Consider the following 17,029-nt stretch of genomic DNA (forward strand, 5'->3'; position numbering starts at 1 on the left):
GGAAGTCAACCTATGGCACATACCTAAAAGAGGGCGAGATTCAATTGGCCAAAATTGTGCTGCCGGACATCACAGCAACGTCCAACTGTGCCCTTCTGCCAGCTAATACGGTAAGAAATCTCCACTCATTTTCCTTGCACCTTTATGGGGTGAATCAATCTGCCTCATAGCTTATACCCTGTTCACACTGCCTCAAAAACCCAGGTTTTGCCCTTCTGCTGCACTGAAGGTTTCTGTCCTCCCTGAGCTCGCCTTAGGACACCTGCGTTACGGTTTGACAGGTGTACCGCACAAGTCAAACTCCCCACCTGCCACTGTCCTCGGAGCGGGTCAACCAGGGTCGAGGCTGAGTGTGACCGGTCCCCGGCATCTACCTAAATATTTTGCATTTTTATTTCCAGGTCCGACCCGGTTAGATGCCAGTATTGCGTTAAAAAAAAACAAAAAAAAAACACAACATCACAAGAGGAGCCAATCAAAGTTCCTCCTGTGATGTTGCCAAGGAGTCCCAGGCAAATCCGGGTTCAGTGTGAACTCAGTCGACCCAGGAATTTGCCAGTGTGGGAGGCTCTGTTCACCAGGCAAAAAATTGTCGGGCGGCAATGTGAACCTAGGATAATTAAAACTTTTAAATTATATTTTAATTGAAAGAAAAGACACCAGCATATACTTTTTCTTTACATTTTACACAAATTATACAGTAATTTAAAGAAAAGACACAATAAACACATGTTCATTGATTGCTAAACAATCATCCTAAATATTTGTTTGTATGTGTACTACTCCTTGATGTCTGACTAGCCAAAAACTAAAACGAGCCAAATTAATCACAAAAGTGAAATAAGTAATATAACCTACTTGGTTTATTAAGATAGTTACTAATACCAATTCAGCTTACATACCAATAAATAAATAATTTAATAACTGAAAGCCAAAAATACAGTGGAAAAACAATGAAATACTACCGTTTGGTGGATTATCCATACGCTTATTTGGCTGTTCCAAGTTAAATATGTCCACTGTGTTCAAATAGCATATCCACTGCATTAAATTACCAATATCCAGCAGACAGATAACGGTTTCACTTGCCCCATGAGAGGAAGAGGATGAGTCCTCAGACTGACAGTTCCACCCCTTCTTCACACATGTGGGCAGGGTTAAGACTTTTATAAGACATGACAGCCCAGTCTGAATTGGTCTTCTAGCAAGAGAGGGTTCCTGTGAAGTGCTGGAAAACCTGTCAGGCCTAGTGCTGTTAACTGGGTCTGTAATGCCAAACTCCTATTACCACATAAGACATGTGCTGTTGTATCCTTTGCTTATTTTGACCTATTACTGTGTTCCCGATTATATGTGAACCTCCTGCTGCTGAGTGATCACTGACCTTCTGACAATAAGAAAACAAAAGCTTAGAACTTGCCTATTTCCTCCTAATTGACTTAAGGGCCGCTACAGTTTAATATGTACGTTATGATAATACACTAATTGTAATCCAGAGCCAAGTATGGCTTGACTCCCAAGCAAAGTGTGGTTCAGAGCCTCGCTGTATTATATTTGCGTATCTGAATCCACTCAAAATCTGGTCATTGTGTAAGGATCCTGCCACTCAAGTACCAGGATGTTAGTCCTCTCCCCCGAGAACCAGGCCACTAATCTAAGTGATCTCCTCTCACTCAGAACTCGGGCCACTGTAGCAGAGCAAAACCTGTCACCTGGTAGCTTGATCATTGTGTGAGGATAGAAACTGAGTCTGTCAAATCAAGCAAGTTTGTTGAGTCAGGATGCATGCCATCAGCAGGAAGCCAGATGCATCTCTAAGGGGCTTGCGTCACTTGTGTGTAGATGTCACTACCGTATTACATCTGTGAACACCCCTGATCCTCCTCTCCGGATGCAATGAGTCACATGTGAAAGACATGCAACTGTGAATACAGAAGCAATTTTTTGAAGCATGATCAGTGCATCAAAGTGCATTGGCCAACTGACGTTTGCTTACCACTCCTGAACCATTTTATTGAATGTGAGCAGTTGGGGGATGTGGAAACGTACAGTATCCAACATTAATGTAACTAGCCAGTGTCATTGAGGACTACCATCATCCTTTATTTATAAAGTGCCACAATACTCTGCAGTGCTTAACAGTAGGGGATAAAAAGTAAACACATATTGGGAACATTTATGAAAACTGGTGGGCAGCAAAAGTATGTTCAAATAATTTCAATCCAAAACAATTATACAGTGTATCGGTGTATCTCGAAGAGCTGTATCACCAACCACAAAGATACGCATGTCAGCTGACTATGTAAAGATTTGAGTTACAAGCTGCTATTGGAACTTATCTGTTATGTAAGATAGTAGAGTCGTTGATATCAGCCAAAACTTCTGCAAAGTCAACAGTACCTGACAATGTACTGGCCTCCCATCAACCCATATATAGTTTAGAGAACAAAGGAGCAAAGTAAGTCCCCATGGCCATTCCACACTTATGGATACAGAGTACTCCTTCTAAAAGAAAATAGTTGTGAACATATATTTAATAGAATCCAACGCAAGTTGTTGTTGAATCATAGCTAAGTGACTGGTAGAAAATACACACTTAAGAGTGGCAATCACCGGCAATTTCAGACTAAATAAACTGCTTCATGAAGGAGGACATGAATAATGCTACTGAAGGGGCACAATTAAGTGTGAAATGTATCTCATATTCTGATTTGCCACGCAGCCACACTTCCGATTTGTGCTTCTAGAAAGTACAGTACAGAGAGTCATGCTAAGCACACACGCGCACAACACTGGACTAATTATTCAGCCCTGGCCCTCAAACTAGAGGAAAACTAAGGTCAGAACAGCCTCAGTCTAAAAGGTGTCCTGGATTAGGTGACTGACATTGTAGCGTTTGGCCAGAGGTTGTTCACTGATAAGGTGCATAGAGCACTTAAAGCCCCCAGCCATGGAGGAGAGTATGTCCCAAGATATAAATCTTTACCCAACATTTCATGAAAAAGGACGAGAAGCTTTGCCTAGCCGTAAATAAATATTTCCCATACATATGAAAGGAGCTGTGATGCATATCTTTGCAAATATTTTACAGATATCCCTGAGAAAAAGAAACAGCTGAATACTGAGTAAATTCTCTAGAAGCCAGCAATCATGACAGCCCATCCATCTTCTGATCCATGACGACAACAACTCGTAATCTAAACTAAGGGAATGCTTCAGGTAGGCTTGATGGATCCCTTTGTTGGCATTTATGATTTGTTATTAGATTGCAACTGCTAAAAATGATTTGAACAAATATCTAGGTGTTATTTAGTGAACCATTCTGTTTTTCGAGATTTTCTTCACAGTGCATCCTGTCACAAACTATTTTAATTGCTTTTGATTTATAATGATTGTTTACTCCAATGTCAGCGCTGTATTTGGCCTTTAGTTTTGATTTTACTTTACACCTTGGTTTATCTACAGCACAGCAATTCACTTTCTACTCCTTCCTGTTAGTGGAGACTGTTGTACCAATGTTGTAATTGTTTAAACTTATCCCCTTATCAGTTGGATGAAAGGACACAAAGTACCTTTTGAAATCCTTAATTTGTCTAGTGATATGCCTGCAATACTGCTTAAGCTGGGTACTCACTACAGAATTTTCCACCAACTTTTTATGCAGATCGATTTTACATGCGATCGATGGTCCGATCGCTCGGTCCATGGACTGCATACACACTAGCCTTGTTTTAGACGATGAAGGGAAGAGCGGCCGTCCCGTTAGCGACTTTTTACAGCCATGTTGTCGTGAGCAATAATTTTAATTTCGTACACACTGAAGCATCATTTGCGGGGCATGTAACGATATACCAAAGACATTAGCATAAAGGGGCAGAGCTTTCACTATAGTTAACACCCAAAGCCGCATAAAAAGAGAAGGCAACATTGTCTCTTCATTCATTCCTATAAAATAGAAGTTTATTACCATACATAAAATTTAGAAAAAACATTTAACTGGTAAAGTGCAATGCAATAATTATGCCCTTATAATAAAATCCCATCGTATGTAATGGAATGCTCCATTCTCTGCGGGCATCATCGCAGATTGGTCCACAACAGAAACGAACGCCCATGTCTGAGTGTATAAAATGACAGGAGCCTGTCTGGCGCCGAGGAGCGTGAGAAGATGGCAAGTGAGAAGAAAGTGTCAGTGGGGGTTGCGGGTGAGAAGGTGTCAATGGGGGTTGCGGGTGAGGAGAAGGTGTCAATGGGGGTTGCAGCTATGGAGACGGAGACTGAGTCAGAAATGGTGCTGGAAGGGCCAAAAAATGTTGAAAAAGTTAAGGTTGGGGATGAAGATACTCAAGAAGAGCTAACAGCAAATCCAATTAGCCCAAGAGAGGTGGAGATGATGGTCAAAGTACTGGACCAGTACGACTACGACATTGTAGTGTGTACCTAGCTATAGATGGACAAATTGTGCCCCAATGATCATGTAAATACATAATGAACCCTCATTTAATGCAAATTCTGTTATTCTTGGAACTTAAATATTATTCAGGAACAATCTTTCCTAAACTGAAAGAGCAGGGACTTGGCTGCTTTGTGACAATCCTGGACTCAAGGCCATCACACATTTGATAAATAGCTTAGATTAATTAAGAATGTTTGATACCTAAAAACCTGTCAATGATACCTATTTTGAAGAATGAATTTGTTGAGTGGGAACACAGGTAAGCGGCTATGTAAGAACAACATTACAATTATACACCTTGGGCTACAATCTAATTGTTATTTATTGCTCTGTTTTGGTTTAATCTAAATGTGGTTCCTGTTTTAACTAAAGATTTTAACCTACAGTTGTGATGACACATAGTAAAAGTATTTCTTTTGCGTGACAGCTTAATATGTTGTCCTGGCATTTACAATAGGCCCATCCTTCACGATCACACAACACAAAAAGTTCTTATTATAACAAAATTTCTATTAACACTTCTATACATAGGTCAGTCTAGGTCAGAAGTGCACGAACTATGGGTCAGAATACTAAATGAAAACCCAAAATCTGTTTGACGTCCCCATCTTTTCTGGGGACCAAACAATAGCATAGCAACAAATTGTGGTTCCAGAGGAGAGATACACAAACACTTGGGGGCAGAATTAATTCAGCACAAGATACTGCTGAACATCGCCCCAAAGTTCAGATGTGCATATTGCCACCTATTACAGTAAAGAATTTCTGCGCACCTCTAAGGAATCCAAAGGAAAATAAGCAGAGATTTCAGTCAGAACATAGGAGGTTATGTGTCTTCTCAGACTATTCCGGAGACGCATTTCGCCACCTTGCGCCAACCTTTATCTCCCCTTTGGGGTCCTAAATGAAAACCACTGAGCAACACTGGTTGGGTGGACCTCATAAAACCACAATACCAGTCATGATATGTTCATGTAACATGGTTATAATGTCATTTATTGAATCTTAAATATACCCCTTCATGAAGTATTAACCAATAAATCCTAGATTATAAAAACGTAGAGAATTATGTCCAATATACAGAATATAATAAAGGCAGGTCAAGTCTTTAAGAACATTAGACTGTTCCCGGATATCAGGGACAGTTGGCAACTTTATATCACCCACTCACCCGCCAGAGCTTGGGGGCTCCTCCTGGGGGCGGCTGGAGGCTCCTCTCCGCGGACTTTTGGGTGGCATTACCGGTGACGGGAGGGGGGTGATGACAGTGCGAGGGTATGAGCGACACACCACAGCCGCAGATCCAGGGGGATTAATTAACAGAAATAACAGTACTCGTATACACTGCTCTCCGGGCACTGAGCAAGTATTCAGCTGCCCCGGGATGTGGGTACTGGACACAAGGATCCACAAGATGTCACACACCACTACGCTCTCTGTGGGATCTTCCGCCGGCTTCCTTTACACAGTTTACAGTGTAACCGCGGGAAAATTAATAAAAAAAAATCACTTCCGTCTGATGTTACTAGGCAACCATAGCGACGTCTCATCTATGGGCGGAAGTAAAAAGAAATATCTCCAGGCGGCCAGTTGATAATACAGCCGCCATATTGGATTTGGGCAGCGAGGGTCTGGAGATTAGTTTTGTATTGCTTACAGTTACACCAAATCTGATACAGTAAGCTGTGCATCAAGCAATAAGAATTTGCCGATAATACCTGTAGTGTATGGTTGCCAAAATATAGTACAAAATACATCTGGCATATATATTAGGATGATGTAGATATTTACTCGCTTCATTTTACAGGGTTTTTATTTGTTTATTGCCTTAAATAGCATAATTTACTTCATAATATTCTAGTTATATAATTTACAATGTATCCCACTAACGTAGAAACCCAATATGAACAACTTTTAACTTACAAAGTTTGTCTCATGGAAATGGAAATCAAATTAATGTTGAAATGAACATGCAAAAATAATTTTGTGGAAAGGGCTCTATATTTTTTTTACATCCATATCTATGGAAATTAATTGTTGATTGTATTCTACCTCAGAGACAATTGTAATTGTATTTATTTTACTTTTAGTAATGGATCTATCAAATTCCGCAGTAATAATATCATGCATAATAAAATAGTCTTAATATGAAAACATGCCATACATAGCATTGTGAAATTAAATGGTTAGCACAAATGTTGGGGGTGCCTCAAGCACCCACAGAGCTAGTTTGTATATATTCTATTTCTTTGAAGGCATCTGTTCATTTATTATTAGAATGACATCCCAAATAAAACTAAATTAGTGTTTTGAAAAATGAAATAATTTATCTAGTTACAATAAAAACATTTCATAATTAGTCCTGTCCTGAACACAAGACTTGGAATGATACTTTTTTGATACCTCTACTTTTTAGGTATGTTGAGCCTCGTTTAGAGTTATTATTATTATCACCATTTATTTATATAGTGCCACTAATTCCGCAGCGCTGTACAGAGAACTCACTCACATCAGTCCCTGCCCCATTGGGGCTTACAGTCTAAATTCCCTAACACACACACACATAGTCACACAGATTAGGGTCAATTTGTTAGCAGCCAATTAACCTACCAGTATGTGTTTGGGGTGTGGGAGCAAACCAGAGCACCCGGAAGAAACCCACGCAAACATGAGGAGAACATACAAACTCCTTACAGATAAGGCCATGGTCGGGAGAGTTGGCGATTAAGATGTGCCTTTGTATAAAATGCATTTTTCATCTGTATTTTTAGTGAGTGCAAAGATTCATCTGATGCAAAGATATGTTAGACATTACTGTCAACATGTCTGGTGAATAGATGCGTTCTTTGCAAAGATGCAGCACTTATCATCAAATACTTCTGACAGTGGTGAGAAGTTAATAATCATAACTGCCATATATTTGAGTGTTTTATTACCCCCCCCCCCCTTAAAACCTATAACCAGAAACAGTAATAGAAAACCTGGGCTGGTCACGCTAACAGGGAAACCCACAGTATGGGTCCCCTTGTGTTAGTGCTATGAGCAGTAGCGCAAAATGTTACTGTCTTTAATTAACTGGGTCTTTAATTACCTGAGAGGGTCAACAGCTGCTCAGCCAATCACAATTGACTGGCATGCTACTAGAGTATATAGCAAACTGCATATTCACTCTCTAGAGGTTAAAACAATATTTTTATTCACTGAATTCAAATTGCATCAACTTACAGAAGGTAAAACTAATTGCTGCCCAGTCTGTTTATACAGTGTGAAAGCGCCTGTGGTTGGAAGTAAGTTTCTGCTGATTCATTTAGTAAATATTATATAAAATAACACTACAAATTAATTGAAATAACTAAGAAGATGTTAATGTTTACCTTAAAAATTCAAATTCTATAAATTAATTACAATTTATTAAAAGAAAACAAATCTGTGTTTGTATAGTTAATCATACTGAAATAAGGGCTCTTTGTAGGTGATATTGTGTTCTAAATATAATTTGTACATGGTACACTAAAACAATATCATAATTACAAACTTTCAGTCTCCTTGCACAGAACAAAGAATTGGGAAGATAGGGAAGACAGTGGTCACAACTGCCTAGTCTCGATGTTAACTAAAAAAAGTTAAAGACAAGTCTGATGTTGAAAACTCTTGCAGATGGATCCCAAAGGGTTAACCTGCCTCTTCACTTGATTAAGGACAGGAAAGACATATCTGGAGATTATATAAGGCCACTCCTTTATTGAGGCGTCTTCTTTCAAGTCCTAAACAAGAGAGTCAGACAGTTAGTTTTATTGTTTTATCCCTTAGCCCAGTGGTTCCCAAACTTTTGCAGTTCGCAGCACCTTTAGAGTCTCCATAATTTTTTCAAGGCACCCCTCCAAATAAATTACAGAGCGGTCCTGTTTTATAAGTAGTTGGGGCAAAAAAATATAATAAGTATTTAGGTCAGGACAGAAATACTTATTTAGTTGTATGCAATAATAATACACATAAATCCAAGGGAAAATAATATTTTTATATTTTTTTTTCAATTATATTATATATAGTTATTTTCCCCCTCTGTATCTTCGCCCTGCCCCCTCTGCATCCTCGCTCTGCCCCGTCTGCATGCTCGCCCTGCCCCCTCTGCATCCTCGCTCTGCCCCCTCCTTCATTCTTTTGCCCCTCCATTGCTGTTTCCTATCACATTCCCCTCCATTTCTTTACTTACCATGCTTGACCTTCTTTCTTCTATTTCTCCTGTCTTTTCTTTTGTCTTACCAATTTGGCGGTGCCTGGGACCCAGCATCCTCTCTCCTGACGCTTTTCACTGAAAGTTGGGCATGATGACGTCACGCCCGACATTCAGTGAGAAGGGAGGCGGATGCTGGGTCTCGTGCGCTGCCGAATTGGTAAGTTTTTTTGTTTTTTTTCTCCTCCTGGCCCCGCAAGAGGAGAGGCCTCTTGCAAACATCAGCTTCTCTAGGGAGAAGCCTTCTCTGCAGGGCTTATGGTACTTCTTAAAGTATATAGATACCAGATAATCCAAAATAGAATCAATCAGATCCATTCAAAATTATATGGAAGTAGAGGATTTTCTTACTTCAGTAGGCCTTAAGAATGCATATTCCATTCAGGCCATCACAACAGAAACTTTTAGTTTATAATTTTCAATCAACATTTTCAGTTCAAGTGCCTTTCTTTCTGACTGGCAACACCACCGAGGACATTCACAAAATTCCTGGTAGTAGTGATTGCAAAGTTAGGGCATTAAAGAATTTCACTATGGTCTAGATGACATCTTGATATTGGCAAGGTCCAGGCAGGATTCTTTCCAAGCTGCAACTCGGGTATTATGAGTGCTAAAAGAGCATAGCTGTATTATCTACAAAGTCAGAACTCAATTTGACTATCTCAGAATCTAACATTTTTAGGTGTAAGCTGAGAAACATTGCAAGGCAGAGGTTTTATAACACCAGTGAGAAGTCAAAGGCAAATTCAAGAAGTCATAGAAAACCTCTGCCTTTTAGTGTGGAAGGCAATTCAGCATTTTTTCATCTGGCAGGCAAGTATCTCAGGATATTTTCAGACAACAAGATGGTGGTACCCTTTATATATCGCGCAGGAAGTATCGGAAGCAGGGCCTTAATGGTAGAGGTATCAATAATAATGTCTTGGGCAGAGTAAAATGTGAACACCCTAATATGTAGCAGGCAAACAGAAGTAATAGCCAATTAACTCAATCAAAAACAGGTTTATCTAGTAGAGTGGTTTCTACGCAAGAAAGTATTTCAGCTACTGATAGGAAAATTTGGGCTTACGCAGGTGGACATAATGACAAAAAGTAAAGATACCAAGGTACCCACATAATTCATTTGGCACAAAGTTCCAGGAGCAATAAGCGTTCTGACAGTTCATTGCATGTTTGGCCTGGACTATATCTTCCCTCTGTTTCTACTCATTGGGTCATATTCAATTGTTAGCGTTACTGGCAAAAGTAACGCGGCATGTGCACTATTACCGTCATTACGGTAATAGTGCGCGTACCTTTCACGCTGGATTTCAGCTTGCGCCTCAGGGAACTGCGAGCTGAAATCCGGCTTAGTATTACCGTAATAACGGTAATACTTTTACCGCCGCAGGGAAGTCCAACAATTGAATATGCCCTATTGTTTGCATTCTAGAAATAAATCAGAAAAGAAAAAGCAGAAGTGATGCTTCCATTTTGGCCACATCATCCATGGTTTCCTGTAGCCTCTGAGATGTTCCAATAGCATTCATTCTTTGACAGATCTCCTGCACCAAGGTCCATTTGTTCGCCCAAATACAGAGCTTTTATAGCATGGAGATTGAGTGGTAACTACTCAGACATAAAGGAGCCTCAGAGAAAAACACTCTTACAGACAAGAACTCTTCACTGGCGGCGTAGCTAGAATGCCATCGTGGATAGTCCCACCGAGTGCAAGCTCTCCTTGAAACCACCATTATCTAACCTGATCAGTGGCCCATAACTTCCCCAAAGCTCCTCTTTTCTACCCTCACTGCTCTCTCTGGCTGAGGGGATAGAGTGGTGTGCATTTGACGACACCTGTCCGTGGATTCTGTTTGAACGTTCAAGGCCTGCACTACCGAGGAGAGCTGGGTGCCTGCAGTCTGGAACTTACACCTCCGCTTCAGTAGCCCTACTATCAACTCCGCACGTCTCTTGCTGGAGATCCAACTAAGGGCCTCTGGCGTTATCTGCTCCCCACATCATGCGATTCACATAACTCCCTGCCCGCTGATACGGGGTCCTTGTTTAATGGTTTATATTTTTTATATATATATATATATAGCTGGTATATATAGCTGTACTCTGCTGCTGATACCACTAGGCAGCTGAAGTCTCGTTCAACTACTAGGACTGATTCCTGCATGCTCCAAAGATGACTTCACAAGACTGACAGCCACCTCAGTGTTATCTGTACAACACCTTTCAGTCTGCAACAGAAGCACGGCCTGTAAGGGAGATATCCACTCTCCCATAAACCAGCTTTTCCTGATTATCACATAACCTTTTCACTGAAACACGATCATACTCCTTGCTGGTGATTACATCCATTTATATTACTCTAGAAGCTGTGACTAAAGAACTTCCAGCATACTCTAAATACACTGCCTCTTCTCTCTTCTACCAATATTATTCCTGATATCTTACAAATCAATGAGATTATCCTTGTGAAGATGTACAAGGTAACAACTGAGTGCCTACCTCTGCAAAATTTCTGACTCAGTGTCCAGAATATTTTTTGACCACTCTGGAGTGATTTCAAGGATTTATTAATATCAATTTCATACAGACATCTGTACACATTCTGTATAACTGTGCAAATTTTTTGTCTGTAGTACAACATTGCCATCTGCTGGTATAGGTCTATTTTGAATTTTGGAACTCTGACTTGCCGATATAAGCCAAAATATTCTAGTCGACTATCTGGACTTTCCTATTCTAAGAGGCCATTGCACCTCACGACATAAGTACTACGTACGCAACAGTCCTTCCGACTAGTGGGAGAGTTTCACCACACTACTTATATGTGACTTCCACCTTCCACGGATTACTGAAGTTTAATTTCCACTACACCCACCTGTGTGACAATTTGTTCCTTAACAGCAACACTTTGACCCTCCACTTTCGATGACCTCTCTCAGTCCCAATTTCTCTTAATCTCTAGTACTTAAAGTTAAGAGCCGCTGTGCTACTCATGTCGGCTCACACTATCCTTTATCCAAGCTATTGCTAAGCAGTTTCACCGTATGCTGGTTTGTGAAGCCACCACGCTGCAGCTAATTATCAGAAAGCCATTCAGTCATAGCAATCACATGACTACAAGCATCAATCACTGTGGGGAGGCTCGCTCCCAATGGAGCATTCCTATTGGTCCCCAGAATTTTAAATGGCAGGGCAGCCTTAGCCTTAGTTTGTCCCAGGATGCTAAGTCATTTTTGATGCAGGTAATAAAGGGGAGATAGCTGGCCTGATAAAGATGTTCCACTGGTGAGCACTATACCTAGATATCTGATGTGGGCCAGTGAAAAGGAAAATTTAGTTTGAAAAGGGGTGTGTGGAAATCTAGGATGTCTGTTTTAGCCATATTAATTTTAAAATTTGAGAGGGTGGAAAAGGTGTCTAGTTCCTGAAATAGGTTAGAGAGTAAAGTTAAGCGGTTAGTGATGGTGAGGAAAATGTCATCCTCTTAGAGTGCGATCTTAGTGGATACTGAGTTTTTAGAACCAAAGTTTACTAGGTTACTCAGCCCCCCTTAGGTTCAGAAACCACACAGGCAAGAATACAAATGATACAATACTATATTTACTTTTCTTACAGTAAAACAACAGAATAGAAAACTGTTCACTTTAAACAATAGGTCATCGGATCACCAGTGTCAATAGCAGTTCAAGCAAGGTTCCCCACCCTCGTTAGCCAGGTAAAAAGCTCCACAGGCAAAAGAGTCTGTCAACAGAAGGTCCAGAGAGTCTTGGTATCTTGCTGTTTCCAGCCGCATGGGCAACTCTCTACTAGCGTGGTGAGGCTCTGGGTGTCTGCCTACTCCTGTGGGCGCACCAATTTACCCAGAACCTGGCAAGTATCTCCCGATGAAGTAAGGTGAAGATAGGTCCCAAAATGGAGCAATAGCCTGCTTCCTCCGGTACAGGACAACAATGATCACCACGTCTGCTGGTAAAGAACAGAAACTCAACATCAGTCAACCCCACATCTTCCAGGAATCATCAGAATGAATACCCCCTCCCTCACTGGAGTTGCTCCTTATATCAATGGTTAAATTCCCACTGTTTTCCCCTCCCAAGGCATACCCCTGGGTCCTTCTTAAACACTGGTGGGTGCTCGGTCAGGGGGTTGGAGTGGGAGTGTAGATGAGCTGGCCTTCCATGTCTGGGCCAGTCCTGTGGAAGACAATGGGTAATACTTATTTTTCCCCATCTCTAGATTTTGGATAGCATTCAGTTCTTCATGAAATTAACATCTTCCACACTTTTGTTACGTGTCCAAGCTTCCAGCTTTTCCTCACTTACTGTCCCTTAGCTATTACTCCCCCACATGTCCGCAATAAGGTCTCCCCCTGTCTGCTGGGCACAATTTAAGGACTGATTCTGGGGTTACAGTCCATGTAATCCCTGCGGATTTACGGGTTGTGGGAGGTGTTATCTTGGGGGAGTGGCCCGGTCCTGTCACACAGATGAGGGTTCCCGGTTAAATTACTGATTCACTATGGAGACTCTAACATATGTTATCCTCTCCCTGGATGCAGGTGTCAAAATGTCACTCACCAGACTTCTAGACCTAGAGTTGGGCCAGTTGTCCCTCTGCCTGTGCGTGTGCTGCGCCGCGGCCGTCCACCATCTTGACTTGGCTTCTGCGCATGTGCAGATCAGGAGGGCTCTTTATAACCTTTCCTTTATTGGTATTGGCTATCCATTAGCCTTTTCCATACTTAAGGCACTCCTGACTCCTCCTTAATTGTCTGATCTTGATTCTCACCTCCTAGTGTCAGCTGTGTACTCTGTTCCTGGGGCTGCTGGTAAACCTGCCTCCCGCTGTATGCTGTAGTGTCCGCTGCTTCTCACCTGTTGGCCGGATACTTCTTAGCCACATCCGTGGTAAACCTGCCTCCCGCTATATGCTGTAGTGACCGCTGCTTCTCACCTGTTGGCCGGATACTTCTTAGCCACATCCGTGGTAAACCTGCCTCCCGCTGTATGCTGTAGTGTCCGCTGCTTCTCACCTGTTGGCCGGATACTTCTTAGCCACATCCGTGGTAAACCTGCCTCCCACTGTATGCTGTAGTGACCACTGCTTCTCACCTGTTGGCCAGATACTTTTAGCCACATCCGTGGTAAACCTGCCTCCCGCTGTATGCTGTAGTGACCACTGCTTCTCACCTGTTGGCCAGATACTTTTAGCCACATCCGTGGTAAACATGCCTCCTACTGTATGCTGTAGTGACCACTGCTTCTCACCTGTTGGCCAGATACTTTTAGCCACATCCGTGGTAAACCTGCCTCCCGCTGTATGCTGTAGTGACCACTGCTTCTCACCTGTTGGCCAGATACTTTTAGCCACATCCGTGGTAAACCTGCCTCCTACTGTAGGCTGAAGTGACTGGTACCTATTATCTGTTGGCCATCTTTCATTCTATCAGCATTTATCACCTCAGGCCGATTGTCACTATTGTGTTATATATCCCTCATTGGACTTATTTTCTTTAGCTTTATTGGGATAACATTATCTTTGTTTGCTTATCCTATAGTTTATGTCTCATTATCTCTCCTGGCCAGACAAGTGTTGTTACCATCATCATATATATCTACGCTCTCCTGAGTATTGTTATTATTGTCTACTTTATATTTAGCTGTACACCGTTGCTCTGCTGCACTCTCTTGAGGACCGCGACCTGCGCAGTGACGCCGCGAAACCCAAACCCTCTTGCGGGGTTCCCTGGAGAAGACCAGTCACTGCGTTAGACTCCACGCCTCGAGAGTAGTGATAACAACTAGCAGAGCATTGGGTCAAGAACTCTAGTGACCGTGACACAAAGTTTGAAACCCAGAAGCCATGTGCAAATGGATTGGTCACAGACCAAAAATATACTGTCCCTGCAAATAACTAGGGATGTGCACCGGCGACTTTTGGTGTCTCGTGTTTTGTGTTTTGGGTTCGGATTTGTTTCGCAAAACACCTGCCGAAAGGTTTTGGTTCGGATTTAAGGTTTTGGATTCGGATTTTTTTTGAAAAAAGCATAAAAAGTTCAAAAATCAAGTTTTTGGGCTTATTTTCACTCCTATGCTATTATTAATCTCAATAACATTCAATAACAATCATTTACACTAATTTACAGTGTATTCTGAACACCTCACAATATTGTTATTAGTCCAAAACGTTGCAACGAGGTATCTTTCTGGACTGCGTAGTGGAGTGGTCCCCACAATATAATAAGAAAACCATCAACTGGTCTTAATTACACCAAAAATTGTACCTGGACTGCGTAGAGGAGTGGTCCCCACAATATAATAAGAAAACCGGCATCAACTGGTCTTAATTACACCAAAAATTGTATCTGGACTGCGTAGAGGAGTGGTTCCCACAATATAATAAGAAAACCGGCATCAACTGCTCTTAATTACACCAAAAATTGTATCTGGACTGCGTAGGGGAGTGGTCACCACAATATAATAAGAAAACCATCAACTGCTCTTAATTACACCAAAAATTGTACCTGGACTGCGTAGAGGAGTGGTCCCCACAATATAATAAGAAAACCAGCATCAACTGCTCTTAATTACACCAAAAATTGTACCTGGACTGCGTAGAGGAGTGGTCACCACAATATAATAAGAAAACCGGCATCAACTGCTCTTAATTACACCAAAAATTGTACCTGGACTGCGTAGAGAAGTGGTCCCCACAATATAATAAGAAAACCGGCATCAACTGCTCTTAATTACACCAAAAATTGTATCTGGACTGCGTAGAGGAGTGGTCACCACAATATAATAAGAAAACCGGCATCAACTGCTCTTAATTACACCAAAAATTGTATCTGGACTGCGTAGAGGAGTGGTCACCACAATATAATAAGAAAACCATCAACTGCTCTTAATTACACCAAAAATTGTACCTGGACTGCGTAGAGGAGTGGTCCCCACAATATAATAAGAAACCCAGCATCAACTGCTCTTAATTACACCAAAAATTGTACCTGGACTGCGTAGAGGAGTGGTCACCACAATATAATAAGAAAACCGGCATCAACTGCTCTTAATTACACCAAAAATTGTACCTTGACTGCGTAGAGAAGTGGTCCCCACAATATAATAAGAAAACCGGAATCAACTGCTCTTAATTACACCAAAAATTGCATCTGGACTGCGTAGAAGAGTGGTCACCACAATATAATTAGAAAACCATCAACTGCTCTTAATTACACCAAAAATTGTATCTGGACTGCGTAGAGTAGTGGTCACCACAATATAATTTAAAAACCCTCAAATGGTCTGAATCCCACCAAAAATTGTACCTGGACTGCGTAGAGGAGTGGTCACCACAATATAATTTAAAAACCCTCAAATGGTCTGAATCCCACCAAAAATTGTACCTGGACTGCGTAGAGGAGTGGTCACCACAATATAATTTAAAAACCCTCAAATGGTCTGAATCCCACCAAAAATTGTACCTGGACTGCGTAGAGGAGTGGTCCCCACAATATAATAAGAAAACCGGCATCAACTGCTTTTAATTACAATTTTTGGTGTATCTGGACTGCGTAGAGGAGTGGTCACCACAATATAATAAGAAAACCGGCATCAACTGCTCTTAATTACACCAAAAATTGTATCTGGACTGCGTAGAGGAGTGGTCACCACAATATAATAAGAAAACCATCAACTGCTCTTAATTACACCAAAAATTGTACCTGGACTGCGTAGAGGAGTGGTCCCCACAATATAATAAGAAAACCAGCATCAACTGCTCTTAATTACACCAAAAATTGTACCTGGACTGCGTAGAGGAGTGGTCACCACAATATAATATGAAAACCGGCATCAACTGCTTTTAATTACACCAAAAATTGTATCTGGACTGCGTAGAGAAGTGGTCCCCACAATATAATAAGAAAACCGGCATCAACTGCTCTTAATTACACCAAAAATTGTATCTGGACTGCGTAGAGGAGTGGTCACCACAATATAATAAGAAAACCATCAACTGCTCTTAATTACACCAAAAATTGTATCTGGATTGCGTAGAGGAGTGGTCACCACAATATAATTTAAAAACCCTCAAATGGTCTGAATCCCACCAAAAATTGTACCTGGACTGCGTAGAGGAGTGGTCACCACAATATAATTTAAAAACCCTCAAATGGTCTGAATCCCACCAAAAATTGTACCTGGACTGCGTAGAGGAGTGGTCCCCACAATATAATAAGAAAACCGGCATCAACTGCTCTTAATTACACCAAAAATTGTATCTGGACTGCGTAGAGAAGTGGTCTCTACAATATAATTAAAAAACCCTCCACGGGTCTGAAT

The 17,029-nt window shown here is 41.3% G+C and overlaps 1 protein-coding gene across 1 annotated transcript in view; it reads right to left on the reverse strand.

The window, feature by feature from the left end:
• Positions 1–5,937, reverse strand: part of RB1 (RB transcriptional corepressor 1) — a 195,775-nt gene extending 189,838 nt beyond the window's left edge. Inside the window, exon 1 of the mRNA XM_075199696.1 lies at positions 5,628–5,937. Coding sequence (XP_075055797.1) covers positions 5,628–5,695 — 68 coding nt within the window. The 5' untranslated portion in view covers positions 5,696–5,937. The remainder of the gene's footprint in view (positions 1–5,627) is intronic.
• Between the last annotated feature and the right edge of the window lie 11,092 nt (positions 5,938–17,029).

The sequence above is a fragment of the Mixophyes fleayi genome, chromosome 2 (genome assembly GCF_038048845.1).
Source record: "Mixophyes fleayi isolate aMixFle1 chromosome 2, aMixFle1.hap1, whole genome shotgun sequence".
NCBI classification, from domain to species: domain Eukaryota; kingdom Metazoa; phylum Chordata; class Amphibia; order Anura; family Limnodynastidae; genus Mixophyes; species Mixophyes fleayi.